At 35.7% G+C, this 22048-nt stretch overlaps 1 protein-coding gene across 1 annotated transcript; it reads right to left on the bottom strand.

Annotated features, from left to right (window-relative positions):
- Nucleotides 1-639: 639 nt before the first annotated feature.
- LOC127865206 (uncharacterized) lies at nucleotides 640-4481 on the bottom strand. Its single transcript, XM_052405203.1, has 4 exons — nucleotides 4277-4481; nucleotides 3307-3370; nucleotides 1189-1575; nucleotides 640-652 (listed from the first exon to the last, which is right to left on the bottom strand). Exons 1-4 carry the CDS (start codon nucleotides 4380-4382, stop codon nucleotides 640-642), a joined length of 570 nt encoding a protein of 189 aa, XP_052261163.1. The 5' UTR covers nucleotides 4383-4481.
- Nucleotides 4482-22048: the final 17567 nt, after the last annotated feature.

Here is a 22048-nt window from a genome sequence, read left to right on the forward strand (position 1 = left end):
TGGTCAGTTTGTTAAAATATTAACTTATGTCTCCCATAATGATATAACAAATCATAACATATTAGATAATTTAATTCAGCATGTTCTAATTTCTTTTCTTACATCAACATTTTATTTATAAATGCTATACATACTTATGTTCAAACTTAATTTAATGTGTATGTGAAAAGGTAGTTTTTTGTACAATTGTTGAAATAAAAATTAGATTTTTACAATAATGTTAGTAGACAATTATGTTTATGAACCCATCAAGAAGCTGCACATGAAATACTCTGTATATAAAATACCAAACTAATATGTAAAATACATATTACTATATGCAATGCTCGTATGTATGTAATGTTCTAAAGAGAAAACAAAATTTCAAAAACATTAAAAAATAACTTTGATGTTCATCTTGTTGCAAAATAAACTCCCCCTGCGAAAAATTCAAGAACTGTTCTTGATTAAGTTCTTGAACATGTTCCAGAACAGTTCAAGAACATTGAATGGCCATTCTTGAATTAGGATTTCCAGAACTAAGTTCAAGAACTTGTTCTAGAACAGAATTTATTCTGGAACGAGTTCTTGAACATGTTCAGAACACATTCCAGAAAAGTTCAAGAACCAATTCCAGAACTTATAATTTTTGAACTTCGTTCAAGAACTTGTTCTAGAACAGAAATAAAAAAAACTCAGCGAGCTCAAATTTCTTAATCAATAATCAATTAGTTAGTTCTTGAATTTGTTTCAGACCAGTTCTGTAACATTTAATTGAACTTCTTTGGTTCATTTTTTTTAACTATAGCCCATATAAAAAACACTGCTTTTCTAGTGCAAACCTTAAATCACCTTTGACCCGAAATGAATGTGGCAGGTAGAATTCATATACATATGAATTTTGTCGGTTAGCATTTTCATTGAAGAGCAAATGTATTACAGTAAGTTAAAGACATCAAGCAGGCTATTATTTTAATTTTAGATCCAAGTTAAAAATTATGACAGATGGACAGAATGACAAACCAAATCCAATGATTTTTCATATGTTGCTTTATTCAAAAGGCTTATAGGTCAAGTCAGACTGCTCCATTTTTCTCCCTTCTAAGAACTTTCTGTAAGTTTTCAATTTTTTTTTGGAAAGTTGGCTTATCATATGAAGTGTATTTTAATACTAATATTTCCAGTTCCTTAAATTTGGTGTGATCTAACTGGGGTTTCACATTGTCCATACATTTGATAGTTCGCTTCCCTGTACGGGTGCAAGACACCAATTCTTCCTGGGTGAACTTATATAGGCATAAATTTTTGAATTTGTTCAGATCCCCAATAGCCTTGCCTACAATGGCTTCAACATCTTGTTCACAGATTGCTTGGCACGGCTTAGTTTCAAGTATGGAATCAGCCTCCTTTTTTGACACACTTTCCTGTCCCTCTTTCTGCTTTGCCAACTGCCCCGTCCTGTCCGCTTTTTCCACCACTTGTTCTGTCTTAGAGTTAGATGCTTTATCTTTCTCCAACTCTGAGACCCTATCCTCGAGTTTCCTTAATTTTCTTCGAAGGCTACGAACATCTTCCTCCAGTCGTTTTATTTTATTTCTGAAAACATAAATTATTATCTGCAACAAGGGCTGTTTGTAAAACATGCATGCCCCCCATATGGGCTCTTCGTTGTAGTGACAGCCATTGTGTGAATATGTTTTTTGTCACTGTGACCTTGACCTTTGACCTAGTGACCTGAAAATCAATAGGGGATCAATGTACCTATGAAGTTTCATGATCCTAGCCATAAGCATTCTTGAGTTATCATCCGAAAACCATTTTACTATTTCGGGTCACCCTGACCTTGACCTTTGACCTAGTGACCTGAAAATCAATAGGGGTCATCTGCCAGCCATTATCAATCTACCTACGAAGTTTCATGACCCTAGGCCTAAGCATTCTTGAGTTATAATCCGGAAACCATTTTACTATTTCCGGTCACTGTGACCTTGACCTTTGACCTAGTGACCTGAAAATTAATAGGGATTATCTGCGAGTCATGATAAATCTACCTATCAAGTTTCATGATCCTAGGCCTAAGCGTTCTTGAGTTATCATCCGGAAACCATTTTACTATTTCAGATCACTGTGACCTTGACCTTTGACCTAGTGACCTGAAAATCAATAGGGGTCATCTGCGAGTCATGATCATCTACCTATCAAGTTTCATGATCCAAGGCCTAAGCGGTCTTGAGTTATCATCCAGAAACCATTTTAATATTTCGGGTCACCGTGACCTTGACCCTTGACCTCAAAATCAATAGGGGTCACCTGCGAGTCATGATCAATGTACCTATGAAGTTTCATGATCCTAGCCCCAAGCGTTTTTGAGTTATCATCCGGAAACCACCTGGTGGACAAACCGACTGACATGTGCAAAGCAATATATCCCCTCTTCTTCGAAGGGGGGCATAACAAGTTTGGTTTTAATGATTTTATTCCTTACTTTCTCAATAATGTAAGTTGCGTATGTGTTTGGTCAAAATCAGTACAAGTGCTGTCAATAAGGCTCGGTGGGTCATTGTCGGCTCGGGTACTACTTACATGTACACTGAGTACTCTTAAGTATACTTACATGTACCCCGGGTATGGTAAATATACTTAAACGTACCCGGGAAATTAAATGCTAAATAGGTTGTTGTTGGCTATTTTGTTGAATTAATAATATTCACATTTATGTCCATTTTCTGTGAAATGACCTCTATATTATCGAAACTCGCACTCAAAAAGCATCTTGATGCAGTTTTTTTTTAAGAGAAGTTTTAGATAATCGGTAGCACGTTTTACGAAAAAGGATTTTGGGCGGGAATACAGCTCGGGCAGTCTATTATCGACCGGGTACGATTAAGTATATTTACCGTACCAGGGGTACATGCAAGTATACTTAAGAGTATCCGGAGTACATGCAAGTAGTATCCGAGCCGACAATTACCAATCGAACGTCAATAAGACATTTTTCCCAGCTTTTTTTTTACAGACGGACGATGTTGAAGTGATCCAAGAAGGTTGCAACTACCTTGTAGAAGGAGACATAAAAAGAAAAAACATGATTAAGTTTCTTTACATATCTTTAAAAGAAATGTTTTTGCTGCTGAATAAATGGATTTAGATCACAGGAGTGACCTAATGTGTGGGTTTCTAACCAGAACACTCAATATACTTGGTAGAAACTGGCAACTACTTGACTTGAAACGAGTCAGAACTGGTGCAGCTGATTTTGCTTAAACATTTAAGCCTGAGAGAAGCTTTCAAACCAGACATATATATTGTGATGAAATAAAACCGTACCCAGATGCATCTTTTCTGTTTGAACCAACCCTACTGCTTAAATACTGGCTGCTTCCTGGAGTCTCTGTACAGATAAAGCAAACAAAGTTTGTGCAAGAAGTATTTTTAAGGCTTGATAAAACACATTACCAGCAGTGAATTTATACTCTCCCCCCTCCTTGACAAATAATGGTTATTTCTAACTACAGTAACTGTACAGAAAATACTGCACTTCAGGGTTCGACACTAAGGCACGTCCGACAGACATTGTCTAGTAAGATCGGTGGTTTGGCTAGTAAAACTGCGGGCTAGCTTGTCCGACTGGTAGTACATAAATTAAAAATCTATACTGATTCATATAACTATAAATAACTGCTGTGAAAACCTTTACTTTTAATGTGTAAAATTACTCTTGTATCCTTTATTTACATTAAAACAAAACTTAGTATATTTAAATAAACGCGGAGCGTTCACATGATTCATCGCTATTTTTAGACGCAAAGCAGAGCTTCCTGCAGAAATTGCTTGTTTCACTTAGTCAAGTTGTCATGAATATTAATGATTTTCTGCAGTGTCGTAAAACTGTAGAGCATGATTTTATGACTTCTATCGAAAATCGGTATCGTCAATGTAAACATTTTTGCGTAGCAGACAAGATAATGTAATTTAAAATGTCGAACCCTGCACTTAAATAAATCATGGTATATATATTGACATAGCAAAAAAAATAAAACATCGAATAGGAAAGAAAACTTCACCAAATTTTGGCTTGATAGCATAAAATGTATCAAGCAAGTCCACAGTAAATCAGCCAATGTTCACAGCTAAGCTATAACAATTAATGTTATATATTATGATATTAGCTAAGATACTTTTTGAGATAAGCTTCACACTAACTTTTTAGACAGACATATGGGTAAAGGTGAATCTAAAAGTCTGACCCCCCATCAATTTTTGGAGGCACAAATATGCCAATATATTTTTAGATTACCTTCAAGCTTCAAAACTTTCCTTGCTGAGTGAGGCATGATTGGTGAACCCTCTGACCTTTCCAGATGTCTTTTCTTAGGAGTCACTGCAAAGAAGAGAACAAACATGATCAAATGTTTACAATATACAAAGCATGTGCAGCCTTCGAGTTAGCCTATAAGCCCGAGTCGATTCTTGGGCCGGTCGGTCGATCCTAAATGCTTATAAATAGCCCGACTGGTCGATTAAATATTTGAGCGTAAAATTGTAAACAAACTGAAAAACTGTAACTACTATTATATCAATTACCTGATACATACGCGTTTTTAAGTCACAATTTAATTCGCTATAATTATCGGGTAAATGCCTAAAATGACGTAAGTTTTAAAGAATTGCATGAACACATGCGACCACCATACCGATATTTTTTAAACATGATAATAATTGAATATGCATTAAAATAAAACCAAACATTGGTAAAACTGATTAACCCTTTGCATGCTGGGTAATTTGTTGTCTGCTAAAATGTTGTCTGCTGAATGTCTAAAATTAGCATTTTCTTTTAAAAAAAATCAAAGGATACTATCAGAATAGCAAACAGATTGAATCCTGATGAGACGCCACGTTCTGTGGCGTCTCATCTGGATCCAAACTGTTTGCAAAGGCCTTCGAAATTCCGTTCCAGCGCTTATAGGGTTAATGGAATCATTTAATGAGAACATGTGTGATAATAAAGTTACAACAAACAGCATAATTATCTGGTGCATTTTGTATATTAAAAAACATTTCAAAAGGAAACAGAATACCCTTTATTACTGTAAACACATGCATCTGTTTTTTACTAATGGAAGTAGATTTTCTGATTGTTAATAACTATTTTGGTGTTCATGGCCAAAAAAGTCAACAAATTTATATTGACCTCTTCAGGCTATTGAACATGTCTTCTGGCTATTCAAAATTCCATCTGATTAGCCCTATGGGCTATTGGGCTAAAATATTTAGTGTGAAGACTGCATGTGTTTTAAAATTCATTAAAAATTAAATTGTATCAGTTTGAAATGCTTAAATTTTTATATGTGGGGAGCGCCTCAGAGGCACTTCAGATTTGTCTGTATTGCCTTCCAGCGATTGTTTTCCTTCTTCATAAAGATCAGGCTGTCCTAAAAAAAATCTTATTTATTTTAACATGGTTATCTCACATTTTCTTTGTTTTAACCCTTTCAGTGCGGGAACCGAATTTTGAAGGCCTTTGCAAACAGTTTGGATCCAGATGAGACGCCACAGAACGTGGCGTCTCATCAGGATCCAAACTATTTGCTATTCTTGTAGTATTCTTTGAAAAAAATCGATGAAAATGCTAATTTTAGAAATTCAGCAGACGACATTTTAGCAGACGACAAATTTTCCAGCATGCAAAGGGTTAGGGAAACTTAGCGCAGCTAATTTAAACTGTTGTCAATACAGTTTAAATAATCATCAGTCAGACTCAAATTGTTCAATCAACACAAATACACTTTGTAAACCACATCCAGCAATATCTAGCTATAAGCTTACTTATCTCTTCAAGTTCACAACATTTGTCCGTGGGATCTGCAGTTAATGGCAGGATTTCACTCTTTAACCATTCTGTCATTTCCTTTTTGCCTGAAATGTGATCAAAAAAATGTGGGTCGGTAGGTAGGCTTTTTTTCCTTATTTTCACAACACTTAATTGAATATTTAACTCAATGAGAACGTTATTTTCAGGTATCAGCAGTGTGAAATGCATAACTTTCAGAGATAGTTCTTAACAAGAAGATGTTTGATCCAGATTGTCTTTATCTGTAAATTACTGTACAAATAACTATTCTTTTAAAACTAAAGACTGCATTTTGAGTAAAGCATTTATTGACTAGAATGAATGTAAATGAAACAAAACATTTACAAAAATAACAGTTCTGAACGATTCAGACGCTCACCGCAGTTGCGTAAATTTTGGACATAAAATTCGGATGCGGATTTTGTAACAAAAATACTTTTGTCTTGATCTGTAAATTACTGTACAAATAAATATTCTTTGAAAACCAAAGACTGCATTTTGAATAAAGCATTTATTTACTAGAATAAATGTAATTGAAACAAAACATTAAGTAACAAAAATAACAGTTATGAACGATTTAGACGCTTTCCGCAGTTGCGTAAATTTCGGACATAAAATTCGGGTGCGGATTTGTAACAGAAGAAACTTTTGAGTCGGCGATTTAAAAACAGGGTCGGTCGGGTAACCGTAAACATGACTTCTTTTTTTAAGCCAAATTAACTTACCTCCCACGTTCAATATGCGGAATTTCCAAAGGCCTGGAAACCCGAAGAAAACAGATAGCCCACACATTCCAGGTTTGTACTCTTCTTTTGGCAGTTTTGGCTCAGTAACATACATCAAGTTGTGTACAGATAGCCTGTTTCCGTCAGTTAACCATCTCATCACCGCAAACTTCTTGTTTTCTTTCAACTTGTTCTCCATTTTTTCGTACTTTCTTTGTGGTTGCAGACGACAATTGTTTCTTTGCGCCAAAATAATGATTCCGCATCAGCAAATTTCATTGGGCGGATAATATCGAACAGCCAATCATGCGAGGTCTTGTTTCGCTGTGACATTAAGTAAATAACCTAAACGCTGACTGGTTTTGTGTGGGAATCGATTGACCAATAGAATGGCCGTTTACGTAAATGCTTTGGCAGATATTTAAATATGGCTGCCAAACAGGAAAACTTCCAGAAAGTTATTGATGGCGAAAATTTAAAATACAAGTGTTCATTGTGCTCACGCCAGTTAAGCTCGAAACAGAATATATTGCATCATTTGCACAAAACACACGGCCTGTGTAAGCTATTATTATTTTTTTCCTCTATTGAAAGTAAAACTTGATAGGATTTTTGGTTTCTGGTCAACTCGTTCCCTAATCGTCATCGATTTGGTCACAGGTACTTGAAACAATTTTTTGGTCCTTATATATATAATAAGAGTAAAGGCACCCAACGATGATTTCACAGGTGTATTGAATAACACAATGCAACAGCATAATAGATCAAACAATGCACACATATGTTGTTGTGGTTGCCAGCAGGAAGCGTCCATCTATGATAAAATACCTTTTATTTGATGAAAATCGTCCAAGTATGTCCAAAACAGCCAAAAGTTTCACAAATAGCACCCCAAAATCAAAGTGTGTAATTCCTGACGTCCAGCTGTCAGTAATGAATGAAGGCGATTTTCGGTCGATTGTTCACAATTAAACAAGAACTTTGCTATATCTTGACCATGTACTCATAATTTTCGTGTGCTTTTGTCGGGAAATATACATGATGACTGTATATTGGAAGCATTTGTAAACGTCATGTTAACATTAAAAATCGTAGTGTGTTTCGGATTACTAATTTATTATTCTCATTTGGAAATTTTACGGAACATTTATTCTTGTGTTATATGTGTTATGATTTAAATATTAATTTGTTAAAACGCTTAACATGTCGTATATTCATTCATATTGTAGACGTACCTGTGAATTAAAAAACAAATTTTTTATAGAATCTACGTATTAATTTTGATATCTTTATTTTTATAGGCCACAGTATTTAAACAATTTTTAATAACAATGTTTTTATTTTTTGGCATGTCCAGTAGCAGTAGTGTTGCGCGGTGGTCACTGATAAGAACGGAAATTGTCTGCATTTACCGACTAGGCTAAAGTAATACACGCTGCGTGAATTAGCGAACGCGGCGTTACGCCGAGCGTTTCATCAAGTTCACCTCGCTCTCCAACGCGGGGTGAACACTCGCTAGCAGAAAAAAAAAATGCGGGGGGAGTGCGTTTTTTTGGGAAAACGCGTGGAGTGTACTGTACAATGATAAATATTATGATGAAATGAAAGCAGTATTTTAGCCTAATACTATCAATGAAAACTAAATATTTTGCCTGCCCTTGGGTATATTATTCAGCAAATTAAAATTCCAACATTCTCTGCTTGGAATCTTTGAACTTACATACACATTATATTTACAGCCCCTGTAAAACGGCAGAAGAAATTGTATCTAGATAATAAAGATTTGGACATTCCTCAACGTACATTACGTAGATGGAAAAGACAGAAAATCCAGACAGCAATCCACAGTAACGAACAAGATCTGCTTCTGCTCAAAGCAAATATAAATTTTGAAAGTCAAGGTAAGGAAATTAAATTGTAAAATTTTTACTTTATGTTTTATTGGGCTCTTCATTCTTTGTTTTTTTTGGGGGGGCTCTTCAGTCGTTTTACGTCACTTGTCATGCTGCGGTGGTAAGCTTTTGTTATCATCTGACCATCCAGAGATAAGTACTTTTACTAACCTGTCCTTATAAACGGATTGGGCCATTTATTGCCAATTTTAATAGGAATATTTATTTGATTAAGCATTACCAAAGTTGTTTAAAGAATTTTGATCTATATGAAGTCCAGTGGATATCTTGGTATGCTAATTTGTTGAAAAAGATGACAACTTAGAGTCTTCCTTCTAAGTAACATAGATAAATATAAACTAAACATTAAACACTTCTAAAAGTTTTGTTATTTTAGGTTTGATTTGGATCCCTGAAATTCTTCTTGTTTATCATAGTGTCAAATTCTTTTACTGAATATTTCTAATTTTAGGTGTGGAAACACAAAAGTGTGATTCAGAAGCTTCTTCCCAGGAGTGTAATGTAGAAACTTCCTCCCAGGAGCGTGATGTAGAAACTTCTTCTCAGGTGTCTAATGTTGAAACTTTTTCTCAGGTTTCTGATGTAGAAACTTCTGTAGCAAGATCTGACAGAGATACTGATATTGACATTGACAGTGTTGTTAGTGATACAGATAGCGATTTACTATTAAGTAATAGTAGTGGGTGCTTATCCGAATTGTCAGATGCTGGATCTAATTCTTCAATATCAGAATATATGTCAGATTTCTTCCATACAGATGAAGAAATATCAGATATAAATACTGTTTCAGCTTCCAACTCTGACAGCGATTTATCTTCTGATACAGAGTCCCAATATTCATCATTCTCCGACACTGCTAATGTTCTTTCAAAACATCAGAATGACATGTTGACAAATGAACTAGAGGCATTAACAATAGTGTCTTGTTTTCGTCGTCACAACCTGACCACCAGTGCTTGCAAGGACATAATGAACACAGTGAAATCAGTTTGTAATGATTCAAAGAATGCTCACATGCTCAACTACGATTACTTAATGACCTTTTTTGACTCAAACCCACTGAATGAAGTTCATTATTGTGAAGTATGCTGTGCCGTGTTTCCAAAGGACCTAGATATATTTCAGTGCTGCACTATAAACTGCGAGGGTTTGCGTTACAAAGGCCCAAGATCGAAACAGAACAACAAGGATAGACAGGCTAGAAAATGCTTTATCATTGCTGACATGAAAAATCAGCTTAGAGATCTTCTTCAGTCACCAGGTAAATTTTAGCTGGATTTTGTCAGTCACCATTGCTTGTTAAATCATGACAAGTTTAGCTATTGTGATCGCCGTGTCCATCATCTGTCATGAATAACAATTTTGAAATGACATCTCATGAAACCCTGGTTCACTTAAAAAAAATCAATGCAAATGTTTCTTTGGTGACTATCTAATAAAAATTACTAAAACCGCTCTGCTCCACTGATTAATATGGCTGCCAGAGTTAAAACTGAAAAAGACAACATCTCCAATTATGTTCCACTAGTCCCATTTGTCATCATTTCACATGAATGTTCATTTGGTGGCCCTCTACCAAAGCAGCTCAGATCATTCCATTAGACAAAATGGTAACCATAAATGTAGCTAAAAGTAAAAAAAGGTTTCAGCAACATCTGTCTAACCACTAGTTCAATTTAAAATAATTACTTAAATTTGTCTGCACAAGATGGCTGCCAGAGACAAAATAAAAACTTTTTTACAAAATGTCGTAAACACAAGTTGGTCTGATTTAGAAATGATTTCTCATGAATGTCCCTGCACACACACAAAAAATTGCTCAAATTGTTATTCTCCACTGAACAGAGTCAAACTGGCCCTGCCCTGGGGATTATCAGTTTGATACATAGATAAAACTTTGAAAATCTTCTTAAGAACCATAGGACCTAGAGTTTTTATATTTTGTACAAAGCATCGGCTGAGTTCGACCAAGTTTGTTCAAATCATGACCCACAGACAGGCCTGTGATTTCAGGGCTGGTCCTAATTTTATAGAAATATGTAGTAGAAACACATTGAAAATCTTTTTCAGTACCATATGACCAAGAGCTTAGATATTTTGTAAGTAGTATTGCATAACAAACAAATCTCAGAAACCATTATTACATATTGAGCTAAGATGTTTAACTTGTACATCATCAAGCAGTATTGATCTTTGCATCGATCATGAGTCTTGACCTTTTAACCTATTTCTCAGGTGAACGACACAGGGCCCTCTTGTTGCAAATTACTGGTCTTGTTGACACATAAAAATTGTCTATTAATTAAAAACTGTCTTACTTAAAAGTAACTTTATATTTCAGGTGTTATGGATGATATCAGATCACAGAAAGCTGCAGCACGTTCTCAAATGGACCAGGATACTGTAACAGATATCATTGATGGTACAGCTTATAGGAAAATGCTGACTGGTGATGGATTTCTGAATAATGCAGGTTACAATTTAACTGCTATAATAAATACAGATGGCGTCAATCTGTACTCCTCTTCAAAGGTTGAACTGTGGCCAGTCTTCCTGGTAATAAATGAACTCAGTCCAAAGGTCAGATTTTCTCGAAACAATGTTCTGTTGGTTGGAATCTGGCAAGGAAAAGGCAAACCCCCATTTAGACCATATATAGAAAGTATAGCACCTCACCTAAATGAACTGTATATGGAAGGGATTGACCTAGTTTTGAATGGTGATAAAATAAATGTAAAAGTCAAAACTGTGTGTGGTGTGTTTGACTTGCCAGCAAATGCAGGCATTCTGAATATGACCTACTATAATGGAGAAAATGCATGCATTTCATGTGAAGAACCTGGCCTAAGAGTAAAACAAGGAAAAGGATCTGCTAGGTCTTATCCTTACAGAAATGGTCTCTATACATTCAGAAAGCATGAAAATGTTTTGAATTGTATGCATTTAGCAACTGACAAACAAAGGATAAAGGGCTTTAAAGGTGTATCTGGACTAAACTCTATTGAATCTTTTGATCTTGTAGATGGTATAGTTCCAGACTACATGCACGGAGTTCTGCTTGGAATCACAAATGTACTTATGTCTAAGTGGTTCTCACCAACAGAAAGCAACAAGGCCTACTTTGTTGGAAAACATCTGAAAAAAATTTCCTCCCGTCTTCAGAATATACAGCCTCCAACAAGCATTGAAAGACTACCGCGCGACTTAGAAAAGAATTACAAAAATTTGAAGGCTACTGAATTACAGGCATGGTTACTTTTCTATGCAGTGCCATGTTTAGTTAGAATTTTGCCTGAGGTTTATCTAGCCCACTTCTCATGTCTTTCTGAGGCAGTGTACATTCTCCTTGGAGATCATATAATGCCATCAAGCTTACAGAGAGCAGAACGCCTATTGGACCAGTTTTACTGATCATTTTCAAAATTGTATGGGGAAGGATGCTGTGGACTAAATGTCCACAACACATGTGTTCATTTAGTTAGTTATGTGAAACTGTGGGGCCCACTCTGGGCCTGGAGTTGTTTGGCTTTGAAGACAATAATGCTATGCTTTTGCAGGCTGTACATGGAACAGGTGTAGTTACAAAACAAATAATGTGGTACAAACAAGTAGAAGCTACACTACGCAGAAAATCTCTTCATGAAGTTAAACAAAAAATCTGGAAAAAAACATACAAAGCGGAAAACTGTGATGTTTCTGGGAAAATGACAGCAATTGGAAATGATGGAACTGAGAATTTACTTGTAAAACTGGGTGTTGATAGTGATAGGAATGTGAAATTAATTTCAAGGATAAGTATCAATGGGCGTAATTTCTGTTCGTTGAATTACACACGAATGAAGAAGCGAGCCTGTAGCTATGTTTTATATGAAGATACGAATGTGGGATGTGTTGAGTATTTTGTTATCAATACAGATTCAGGTGTAGTTTATGCAGTTCTTGAAAAGTATGACTCTTGTGAAGATGTACAACTTTCTCAGTTACCTGCTGGAAAACATCACTATAACAGCCACTGGTATCAAATATGTGATTCCTGCTGACAGTTTAATTGTTACGCTTGTGTACATTAAAGTCTGTCCTGAAGTTAGTGCATGTATTTCACTAATGCCCAGCACTCATGGACATGCCATCTTTAAATGAAATTTTGCATCACCTGCATTGTGGTTATCATACGAAATGTCAAATAGTTTGTACAAGCTTAATCATAAACCTTTACCTTTTAAAGGGATCTTTTCACGCTTTGATAAATTGACAAAATTGAAAAAAGTTGTTTCAGATTCGCAATTTTTCGTTTTAGTTATGATATTTGTGAGGAAACAGTAATACTGAACATTTACCATGGTCTAATAAAGCCATTATATGCATCTTTTGACGATTTTAAAACCTAAAAATTATAAAGCGTTGCAACGCGAAACGATTGAATAATTTGGAGAGTTCTGTTTTTGTCGTTAAATTTTGTGAAACTACGAAGATTGCTTATATAAGGTATAAAATACGACAGGTATGTGTACTTGGCGGAATAGCTCAGTAATCTAAAGCGTTTTTACTTCAGGACTCTGGCAGGACTCCAGGGGTCACTGGTTCGAAACCTGCTCCGGGCAATGTTCTTTTCCTTTTTTTAATTTTATTCTTGATTTTTTACTGGAGCTTTTACGATCCAATGTTTACATTTATCAATATAAAGCATTTAATGAATAAATTAAAAAATGCCAAAATCTGTGAAAAAGGCCCCTTTAATAATAGAAAAACTGATCGACTTGGGATTAAAAAACACTGAGAGTCACAGTATTTGTCTTAAAAAAATCCTTAATTATTGAGTGGAGTTTTGAGTAAAAGACCCAGATCTGAAAATGTACATCTTTTTGTTTTCAATGTCCTGTTTCAGCAGAAACAAAGTTATGTACACCAACAAATTAATATTTACATAAATATTCAACACAATGGTTCTTTAGCGAAATATTCAACACAATGGTTCTTGAGTCTCAGGGTCACAACCTAAAGATGAAAGAATCTGTAGTTCCAGAATTTATTCTGAAAATTTCTAGAAGAAATATTTGACAATGATAATAACAGTTCTAGAACTAATAGCAGTTCTTGATCCAAATTCTTACAACTTGATGAAAGAAAAAATCTTTGTTCTTGAACAGTTCAAGAACTATATCTGTTGTTAAATTACTGTTCAAGAAATAATAGCAGTTCTTGAACCATGTTCAAGAACATTAATTCCTGTTCAAGAACAGTATTGTTAATTCAAGAACTACATAAGTTCTTGAACATACTCTTCAAGAACTAATACAAGTTCTTGAACCATGTTCAAGAATATGAATCTTTGTTCAAGAACAGTGTCGTTAGTTCTAGAACAGTTCTAGAATGTTCAAGAACGGACTGTTTGTTCTTGAACATTTTTCGCAGGGGTCCATTATTGTGATTCAAATGTAGAATGTTAATAATAGTAAAGTGAAAATTCCTGAGCTCCAACCGGGGATTGAACCACGGTCTTCTAAGTGGTAACCAGAAACTCTAGCTGCGTCGCTAAGCAGCTAGCTAAACAGCAAGGCTGTTGGAAATTGCTTAATTTAAGTACAATATAAGATATATATTTTACAACACTTTATTTCACTCCTATACTAATTTCATCATTGTTGACGGTTAAAGTGTATCTCGAAAGTGAATGAAAATATGACCAAAAAAAATTACCGGTACATGCACATTGGTATATACTCATTCCAAATGACAGGTGGCGTGTGAATTAATGATATTAATTAGTGAAAACATCATTTTGAAAAAACAAAAATCAATTAATAACGAAATGTCAACTTCTCTGAAAATAATATGTCACTATCAAATATATATATTGTTATAATTTTGTTATTTTTCATTCAAACTGTGTTCCAAACAAGATGCTTATTTGTTGAAATCATAATTGTATGTCCCAATTTGTGTTATAATTCATCATGATCTAAGACAAACAATGTTTTAAAGTTCTGGATGGGGTTGTAGAAATTAAAGCTGATTTGTTCATGCTGTAGTAAAACTCTTTGTTGAGGTAAATTCTCATTTTGAAGATTCTTTAGGTCGACAAAGTTTGGCATGATACCGTCTGGGAAGTGGTCTGAGAAAACCTGTCTATAAAACATCGGAATATAATTCTTCTGGCTATTTGCTCTTTCCCAGTCTGTTTTTGTATAATTACTAATTATTAGTCCTTTGGTAATTTTTTCAGAAAATGTACTGACTCTGCTTATAAAATTGTGGCATTCAAAGATGCAGCAGTAGTATTTTCCTAGTGTTTATATTGAAACCAGAAGTAGGTATACTGTCCCGCACGAACGACAACTCTGTCAAGACGGAATTATGAAAATCCGGAATTACTCAATTGCAACAAATTAAGCAACTTTATTCATTGAAATTTAGAAACCTTATATAATGATCCTGCTTATAAATTCATGTTGGGTTGCTGGCTGAATTCATGGTAAATTTAAAGAGTATTACTCTTAATACGCAAATGATTTTCTTTCTATAAATTTAGATCGATGTATGCTTTTAAAGTGGCACTGTGGATTGCACTTGGTGTTGGTCTGGCCAAAGCTCAAGTCAATTTTACTGATGTAGAAATATTTGTTCCTCTAAATAACTTAAATCATGTGCAATCTGTACAATCCATTTAAGATCAACATTTTGGTAATGGCGTCATAGTGATAATAATAGCTTTTGAACTAATTGCACGTTTACAGATAGTTAAATAATTTCAATATTACTAATAGATTTTTACTTGCATATAACTGAAGTGGGGGCCAGAGTAATATTGGTGTTAAATAGTGATTTTATTGAATATGCAAGTTCAAATGAAGTGTCATAATTTCAATATTGAGGAACACTTAAGTTATTTAAAAAGTGTTTGGCAAAGAGTTGGTCAAACGTGGTCCATCTTTGATAATAATGAGGTTCTCAAGTACATGTTTAGCTCACCTGAGCACAAGCTCACCTTGTGATTGCCTTGTCTGTTGTGTGTTTGGCGTCGTGCGGCGTAAATATTTGCCTTGTTTACACTCTAGAGGTTACATTTATTGTCCGATCTCCATGAAATTTGGTAAGAAGATTTGTCCTAATGATAACTTGGGCGAATTCGATAATGTGTCTGGTTGGTTGAAAAACATGGCAGCCATTGGGCTGGGCATTTAACCTTAAATGGCTATATTAAAACCTTGGTAACACTCTGGAGGCCACATTTATTGTCCTATCTTTATGAACCTTGGTCAGAAGAATAGTCCCAGTGATATCTTGGACGAGTTCGAAAATGGTTCTGGTTGGTTGAAAAACATGGCCACCAGGGTTGGGGCATTTTTCATAATACATGTATGGCTGTAGTAAAAACTTGTTAACACTCCAAACGTCACATTTATTGTCCAATCTTCATGAAACTTATCAGAATATTTGATATCCTGGATGAGTGAGAAAGATGGTTTTGGTTGGCTTTTTTCCTAATGTGGCTATATATTTCTTTCGTAAAACCTTGTTAACACTGTAAAGGCCACATTTATTGTCTGATCTTCATAAAACTTTGTCAGAATTTTTTTCGCAATGATATCTTGGTCAAGTTGCAAAATGGTTCCGGTTTGTTAAAAAAAATGGCTGCCAGTGGGCAGGAAATTTTTCCTTATAATTACGGTTTTGGTAAAAACTTGTTTACACTCTTAAAGTCACATTTATTGTCCAATCTTCATGAAACTTGGTCAGATTTGTTTTAATGATATCTTGGATGAGTTTGAAAATGGTTCTGGTCTGTTGAAAAACATGGCCACAAGGGGGGCTTGCAATTTATCCTTATATGGCTATATTAAAATCTTGTTAGCACTATTAAAGTTACATTAATAGTTCACTCTTCATGAAACTCGGGCTGGACAGAACATGTCAGTTCCTTTGTATCTGAGGTGAGCGAATTTGGGCTTTTCAGACCATCTTGTTTGTTATAATCTGTGGATTTTCAATATGTTTGAGTATTTTAAATAAGAAGTATGTGACCGATAATGATTAATTTTTATAATTATTTTGATAACATGAACTATTAATCCATTATTGGTCTTAAATTGTTATCGTAATTAGTGTAACTAAACTAACTATTGTTTTACTAAGTTGCTTTACAAATTAATTGAATTTTTATCACTTTCAAATGGCTTTGCAACTTTAAATTGAAATTTATTATATCATACAAAAAGCAGCCATTAGTGTTTAAGTGAATGTATAGTTCTTCAATAGGTTTTTCATACAAAGCTATGGGTGCTTCTTTGATCCTTTCATTGAGAAACAAAGAAACGTACTTGGTGAGAGCCGTTACGCCTTGAATATATTTAACACGATATCTCTCCCCAGTGAATTCCGTTCAGATAAATGGCCATGCAAGCTCAATATAAGATACATTATACCTATTAAAAGGTTACTAAAATGAAAATAACTTTCAAATTAAAAATAATTGACCACTCGCCAAATACGCGATTGCACCGCCCACTGAGTTGTGTTTTCATAAAACGCTTTATCCATTACTCCGACAGTCTTTGTTTGTCGTACAATGTGGCCGCAATAAACGAAATCTGATTGAGTATTGCTTGAGTTTGATTGACAGCTGGTGAATGGTCAATTGTGTGTATATGCCCCCAATAGAGTGGCATATGGCAGTCTCACTGTTCACCGTCAGTCCGCCAGTCTGTCTGTCTGGAATCGGTTTTAAACTATTTCAGACACTGACCTACGTTTTGGTGTAAGAGTGTACCTACATTACCATGGAGTTTTCTAGCCGTTTTTGCAAAAGAAATCTGGTTAAATAGAGTTTTGTTTTTATCAAGAAAAGTGGCAAATTTGGGAATTGTTTGTATCAACAAAAAGGACCATTTCGGGATTTTTTCATCATCAAATATTGACACAACATTTATTTTCCTGGCCATTTTGGGAAAACATTTTATAGATTTTATTTATATATCTTGTAGGATGTTTAAAAAATTAAATTGAGATATAGAGTCTAATAATCATAAGACACTTATTTCTAAGTGTCTAAGGGGGGGAATGGGGAATTGGGATTTTTTTATAATTTCGGGTTTGGATTGGATCCGTTTGCTTTGGGATCGGGTCTGTTTTACGGCCTATTTTACATAGCAGGAAAACCCCTAATTGACTTTGAGTTTCGTTCTTGAACATTTTGATTTTTGATGAAGTAACATGACTTGGACTTGAAACTTTTCTCTATAATAGATCTAGCTGCTGTGCAGTTTCAAAGTGCAGTAGAAGGCATTGTGTTTCACAAACGTAGTTTGTGTTTTTAAAATTTACTGATTGATAATTGGAACGGGCAAAAAAATTCAGCAAATCCATATTGTAATATATTTGAATACTGTTAACCGGTATTGCGATAGGTATTTGATACACTGAGAGCAATTTGAAACAAGCAAATTTGTTGATTTGATATCCTCCACCATAACTAAAAAGTGTTTGACCGGCTGACAGATGGGCTGACAGCAGACGGACGGACTGATGGATGGACAAACAATGCCAAAATTATATCCTTCTGCCTTTGGCGGGGGATAACAAGTGAATTTGTTGAATTGATATCCACGGCTATAACTAAAAGGTTTGTGACACACGGATGGAGGGACTGACAGACTGACAACGTCAAAACTATATCCCTCTGCCATTGGTGGGGGATAAAATTTGTATGAAAAACTAGAACACTGATGGTAAACATCTTGAACATAATATATCATAATATCAGTTGTTGTCTAACGGTAACGTTTTTTTTTAATGTATAATTTGCTGTACAAACTGAATTATTAAATGTATGAAAGTCAATTTGCTTATTTAAAAGTAATTTATACTATTTTTAGTTTGATATGTACTGTAAACTTCACATTTGCATATCGATGGTCCCCATTTCAAATGTCGAACTTACAAAAACACAACTTTCCAGGAGGGCTATTTTTATACGCCCGTATAAAATACGGGACGTATTATGTGAAACCCCTTGGCGGCGGGCGGGCGGCGGGCGGCGGGCGGCGGGCGGGCGGCGGGCGGCGGGCGGAAGGCATCACTTTGTCCGGACTCTAATTCAAATTGTATTCATCCGATCTTTACCAAACTTGGTCAGCAGTTGCATCTAGTTGATATCTAGGCCAAGTTCGAATATGGGTCATGCCGGGTCAAAAACTAGGTCATAGGGTCAATAAGTGCATTTTCAAAGGGGCCACTTTGTCCGGACTCTATTTCAAATTGTATTCATCCGATCTTCACCAAACTTGGTCAGCAGTTGCATCTAGTTGATATCTAGGCCAAGTTCGAATATGGGTCATGCCGGGTCAAAAACTAGGTCATAGGGTCAATAAGTGCATTTTCAAAGGGGCCACTTTGTCCGGACTCTATTTCAAATTGTATTCATCCGATCTTCACCAAACTTGGTCAGCAGTTGCATCTAGTTGATATATAGGCCAAGTTCGAATATGGGTCATGCCGGGTCAAAAACTAGGTCATAGGGTCAATTAGTGCATTTTCAACGGCGCCACTTTGTCCGGACTCTAATTCAAATTGTATTCATCCGATCTTCACCAAATTTGGTCAGAAGTTGTGTCTAGATGATATGTAGGTCAAGTTCAAATATGGGTCATGCCGGGTCAAAAACTAGGTCACGAGGTTACTTAGTGCATTTCAAGCATTTAGCATGGTGTCCGCTCTCTAATTGAAGTAGTTTTCATCTGATCTTCACCTAATTTGGTCAGAAGTTGTGTCTAGATGATATGTAGGTCAAGTTCGAACATGGGTCATGCCGGGTCAAAAACGAGGTCACATAGTGCATTTCAAGCATTAAGCATGTTGTCCGCTCTTTAATTGAAGTAGTTTTCATCTGATCTTCACCAAATTTAGTCAGATGTTACATCTAAGTGATATCTAGGTCAAGTTCAAATATGGGTCATGCCGGGTCAATAACTAGGTCTTGAGGACACTTTCAAGCATTGAGCATGGTGTCCAAAACCTTCGAACGGGCGTATCTTGTGACAGTTTGGCACTCTTGTTTCATTTTCATAACTATATGCAAAAAGCAGCAGTTAAAAATTATTCGGTTTCGCATTTTACAATAATATTCAGCTTTCCAATTTTGAGTATCAGCTTCAAATGTTTGCATAATTTTATTTCCACAATCACAGTTCAGCATTTTATCATATGGCCAGTTTGGGGTGTTTTGATTGGTTAGGTGGTTCACCATTTTCTGGGCATGTGCGCACTGATTTCCTGCCCTACACAGTGCAAAAATCACGATATGTCAAAAAAATGTAGGTTCAGCATTTTGAATGGGGATCATCGATATACCACCTAAATAACTGTTTATGAAATGGAATACTCTTATCAGATAATAATATCCGTTCACAAGCTATAGCTTCAATGGATTTTGATGTCTATTTTAAATCAAGTTCAAATAATAATGATTTATTAGTATTACTGCTATATAGGATTTCATAACGAGGCTGAATGCAAATTTTGGAGAATATTATAGTTACCCATTATCTTAACATCGATAATTGCTCAAAACAAAGATATATAATAGCCGTATAATACTAATTACATAAGTGTACCTAAGTACAATTATCAAAAGTATCGAATCAATTTGACAAGAATAAGGTGTTGAGAGTGGGATTTAAATCACTTTGGTCAAAACAATAGACACTGTGTAGACGGGGACGTTTTTTACTAGCTCACCGCATTCCGGAGGATTTCGGATATAGTCGCTGTTTCACGGTTGATATCAGAGGTCTTATTTTGATGTTAAGAGTGATCACCCATCAATAGTAATTTGTATTGGAATTTTGGGGTTTTAATACTGGTTCCCTTTTTTGTAACGTGAAATATATTATAATGACTGTGTATGCAGAAAAGAAGACTGATTCTGAATCAGAGACGCAATAGCAATCGACTTAAGAAGTACTATAGATCAACAAAGATGTAAACAGATAGTTAAATTCAGTAGCAGCATAGCCAAATGCACATAGTAAAACAAAGAACAAAGAACATCTTTAGAAATAGCATTAATACAAATTTCGAAAGTTTAACTTCAGTTGTCAATAACACACACAAAGTAAAGATAGATAAATTATGAAGTGATTATAAACTTATCAATATGTGGCAAAGAAGATTGAATGTTTGCACATCAATTGTAACTAGAAATGGCGCGGCAGAGGCCGACGCGTAACTCCACGCCGCATGTTTGACTCAGGGACGCCCCAGGGTTACTGGTAATAAGGCCATGCATAGTTGAGATTGGCCGTATTGTTATAAGAGAAGTTCAGTATCAATTAGAAGTGAATCAGTGTAGAAATGAAGAAATTTTAGTAAAATCAATTATGGGTGGTTGTGGTCTAAGTGGGCGGGGTGCCCCAGGGTGGATAATGAGGCCATGCATAGTTGAGATTGACCGTATTGTCATAAGAGAGGTTCAGTATCAATTAGAAGTGAATCAGTGTAGAAATGAAGAAGTTTAGTAAAAGGCAATTTTGGGTGGGCGTGGCCTATGTGGGAGGTGCGCCCCCGGGTTGGTAATGGGGCCATGCATAGTTGTGATTGACTGTATTGTCATAAAAGAGGTTCAGTATCAATTAGAAGTGAATCAGTGTAGAAATGAAGAAGTTTTAGTAAAAGGCAATTTTGGGTGAGTGTGGCATAATGTGGGAGGGGCGCGCCAGGGTTGGTAATGGGCCATGCATAGTTGAGATTGACCGTATTGTCATAAGAGAACTTCAGTATCAATTTGAAGTGAATCAGTGTAGAAATGAAGAAATTTTAATAAAAGGCAATTTTGGGTGGGTGTGGTCTAAGTGGGCGGGGTGCCCCAGGGTGGATAATGGGGCAATGCATAGTTGAGATTGACCGTATTGTCATAAGAGTGGTTCAGTATCAATTTGAAGAAAATCCGTGTAGAAAAGAAGAAGTTATAGTAAAAGGCAATTTTGGGTGGGTGTGGTCTATGTTGGCGGAGCGCCGCAGGGTTGGTAATGGGCCATGCATAGTTGAGATTGATCGTATTGTCATAAGAGAGGTTCAGTATCAATTTGAAGTGAATCGGTGTAGAAATGAAGAAGTTATAGTAAAAGGCAATTTTGGGTGAGTCCGGTCTATGTGGGTGGGGCGCTCCAGGGTTGGTAATGGGTGCCATGCATAGTTGAGATTGACCCTATTGTCATAAGAGAGGTTCAGTATCAATTTGAAGTGAATCGGTGTAGAAATGAAGAAGTTAATGTAAAATAACCTAAAAAAAAATGAATGAAAATCTCTGACCCAGCCCCACCCCAACCCCCATAACTTTTGACCCAGGGGTCAGATTAAAATTCCAAATAGTGCAGGGTCGCACATATGCTCATAGCTACCATGTGTGTAAGTTTCAAGGTTCTCATGCTTATAGTGTAGGAGGAGATAGTGGCCAGGACGGACTGACGGACAGACAGATGGCGGAGATTTTCAAAAAGCGTGTGGATAACTAGGAAAAATGCAACTGCCATGTATTAGAAAGCATATGCCAGTAGTTAAAATAAGAATATCAACTAACAGCA

Source organism: Dreissena polymorpha, chromosome 1 (assembly GCF_020536995.1).
Source record: "Dreissena polymorpha isolate Duluth1 chromosome 1, UMN_Dpol_1.0, whole genome shotgun sequence".
Lineage (NCBI taxonomy): Eukaryota > Metazoa > Mollusca > Bivalvia > Myida > Dreissenidae > Dreissena > Dreissena polymorpha.

Bases quoted from the DNA above. Each gene is read 5' to 3' on its own strand.
- LOC127865206 (XM_052405203.1), bottom strand. From the start codon at position 4,382: ATGTTTGTTCTCTTCTTTGCAGTGACTCCTAAGAAAAGACATCTGGAA. The intron at 3,371-4,276 runs GTAATCTAAAAA...TTATCTGTACAG, and splicing joins GAAAGTTTTGAAGCTTGAAG to AGACTCCAGGAAGCAGCCAG. The intron at 1,576-3,306 runs GTACGGTTTTAT...TTATGTTTTCAG, and splicing joins AACAGAAAAGATGCATCTGG to AAATAAAATAAAACGACTGG.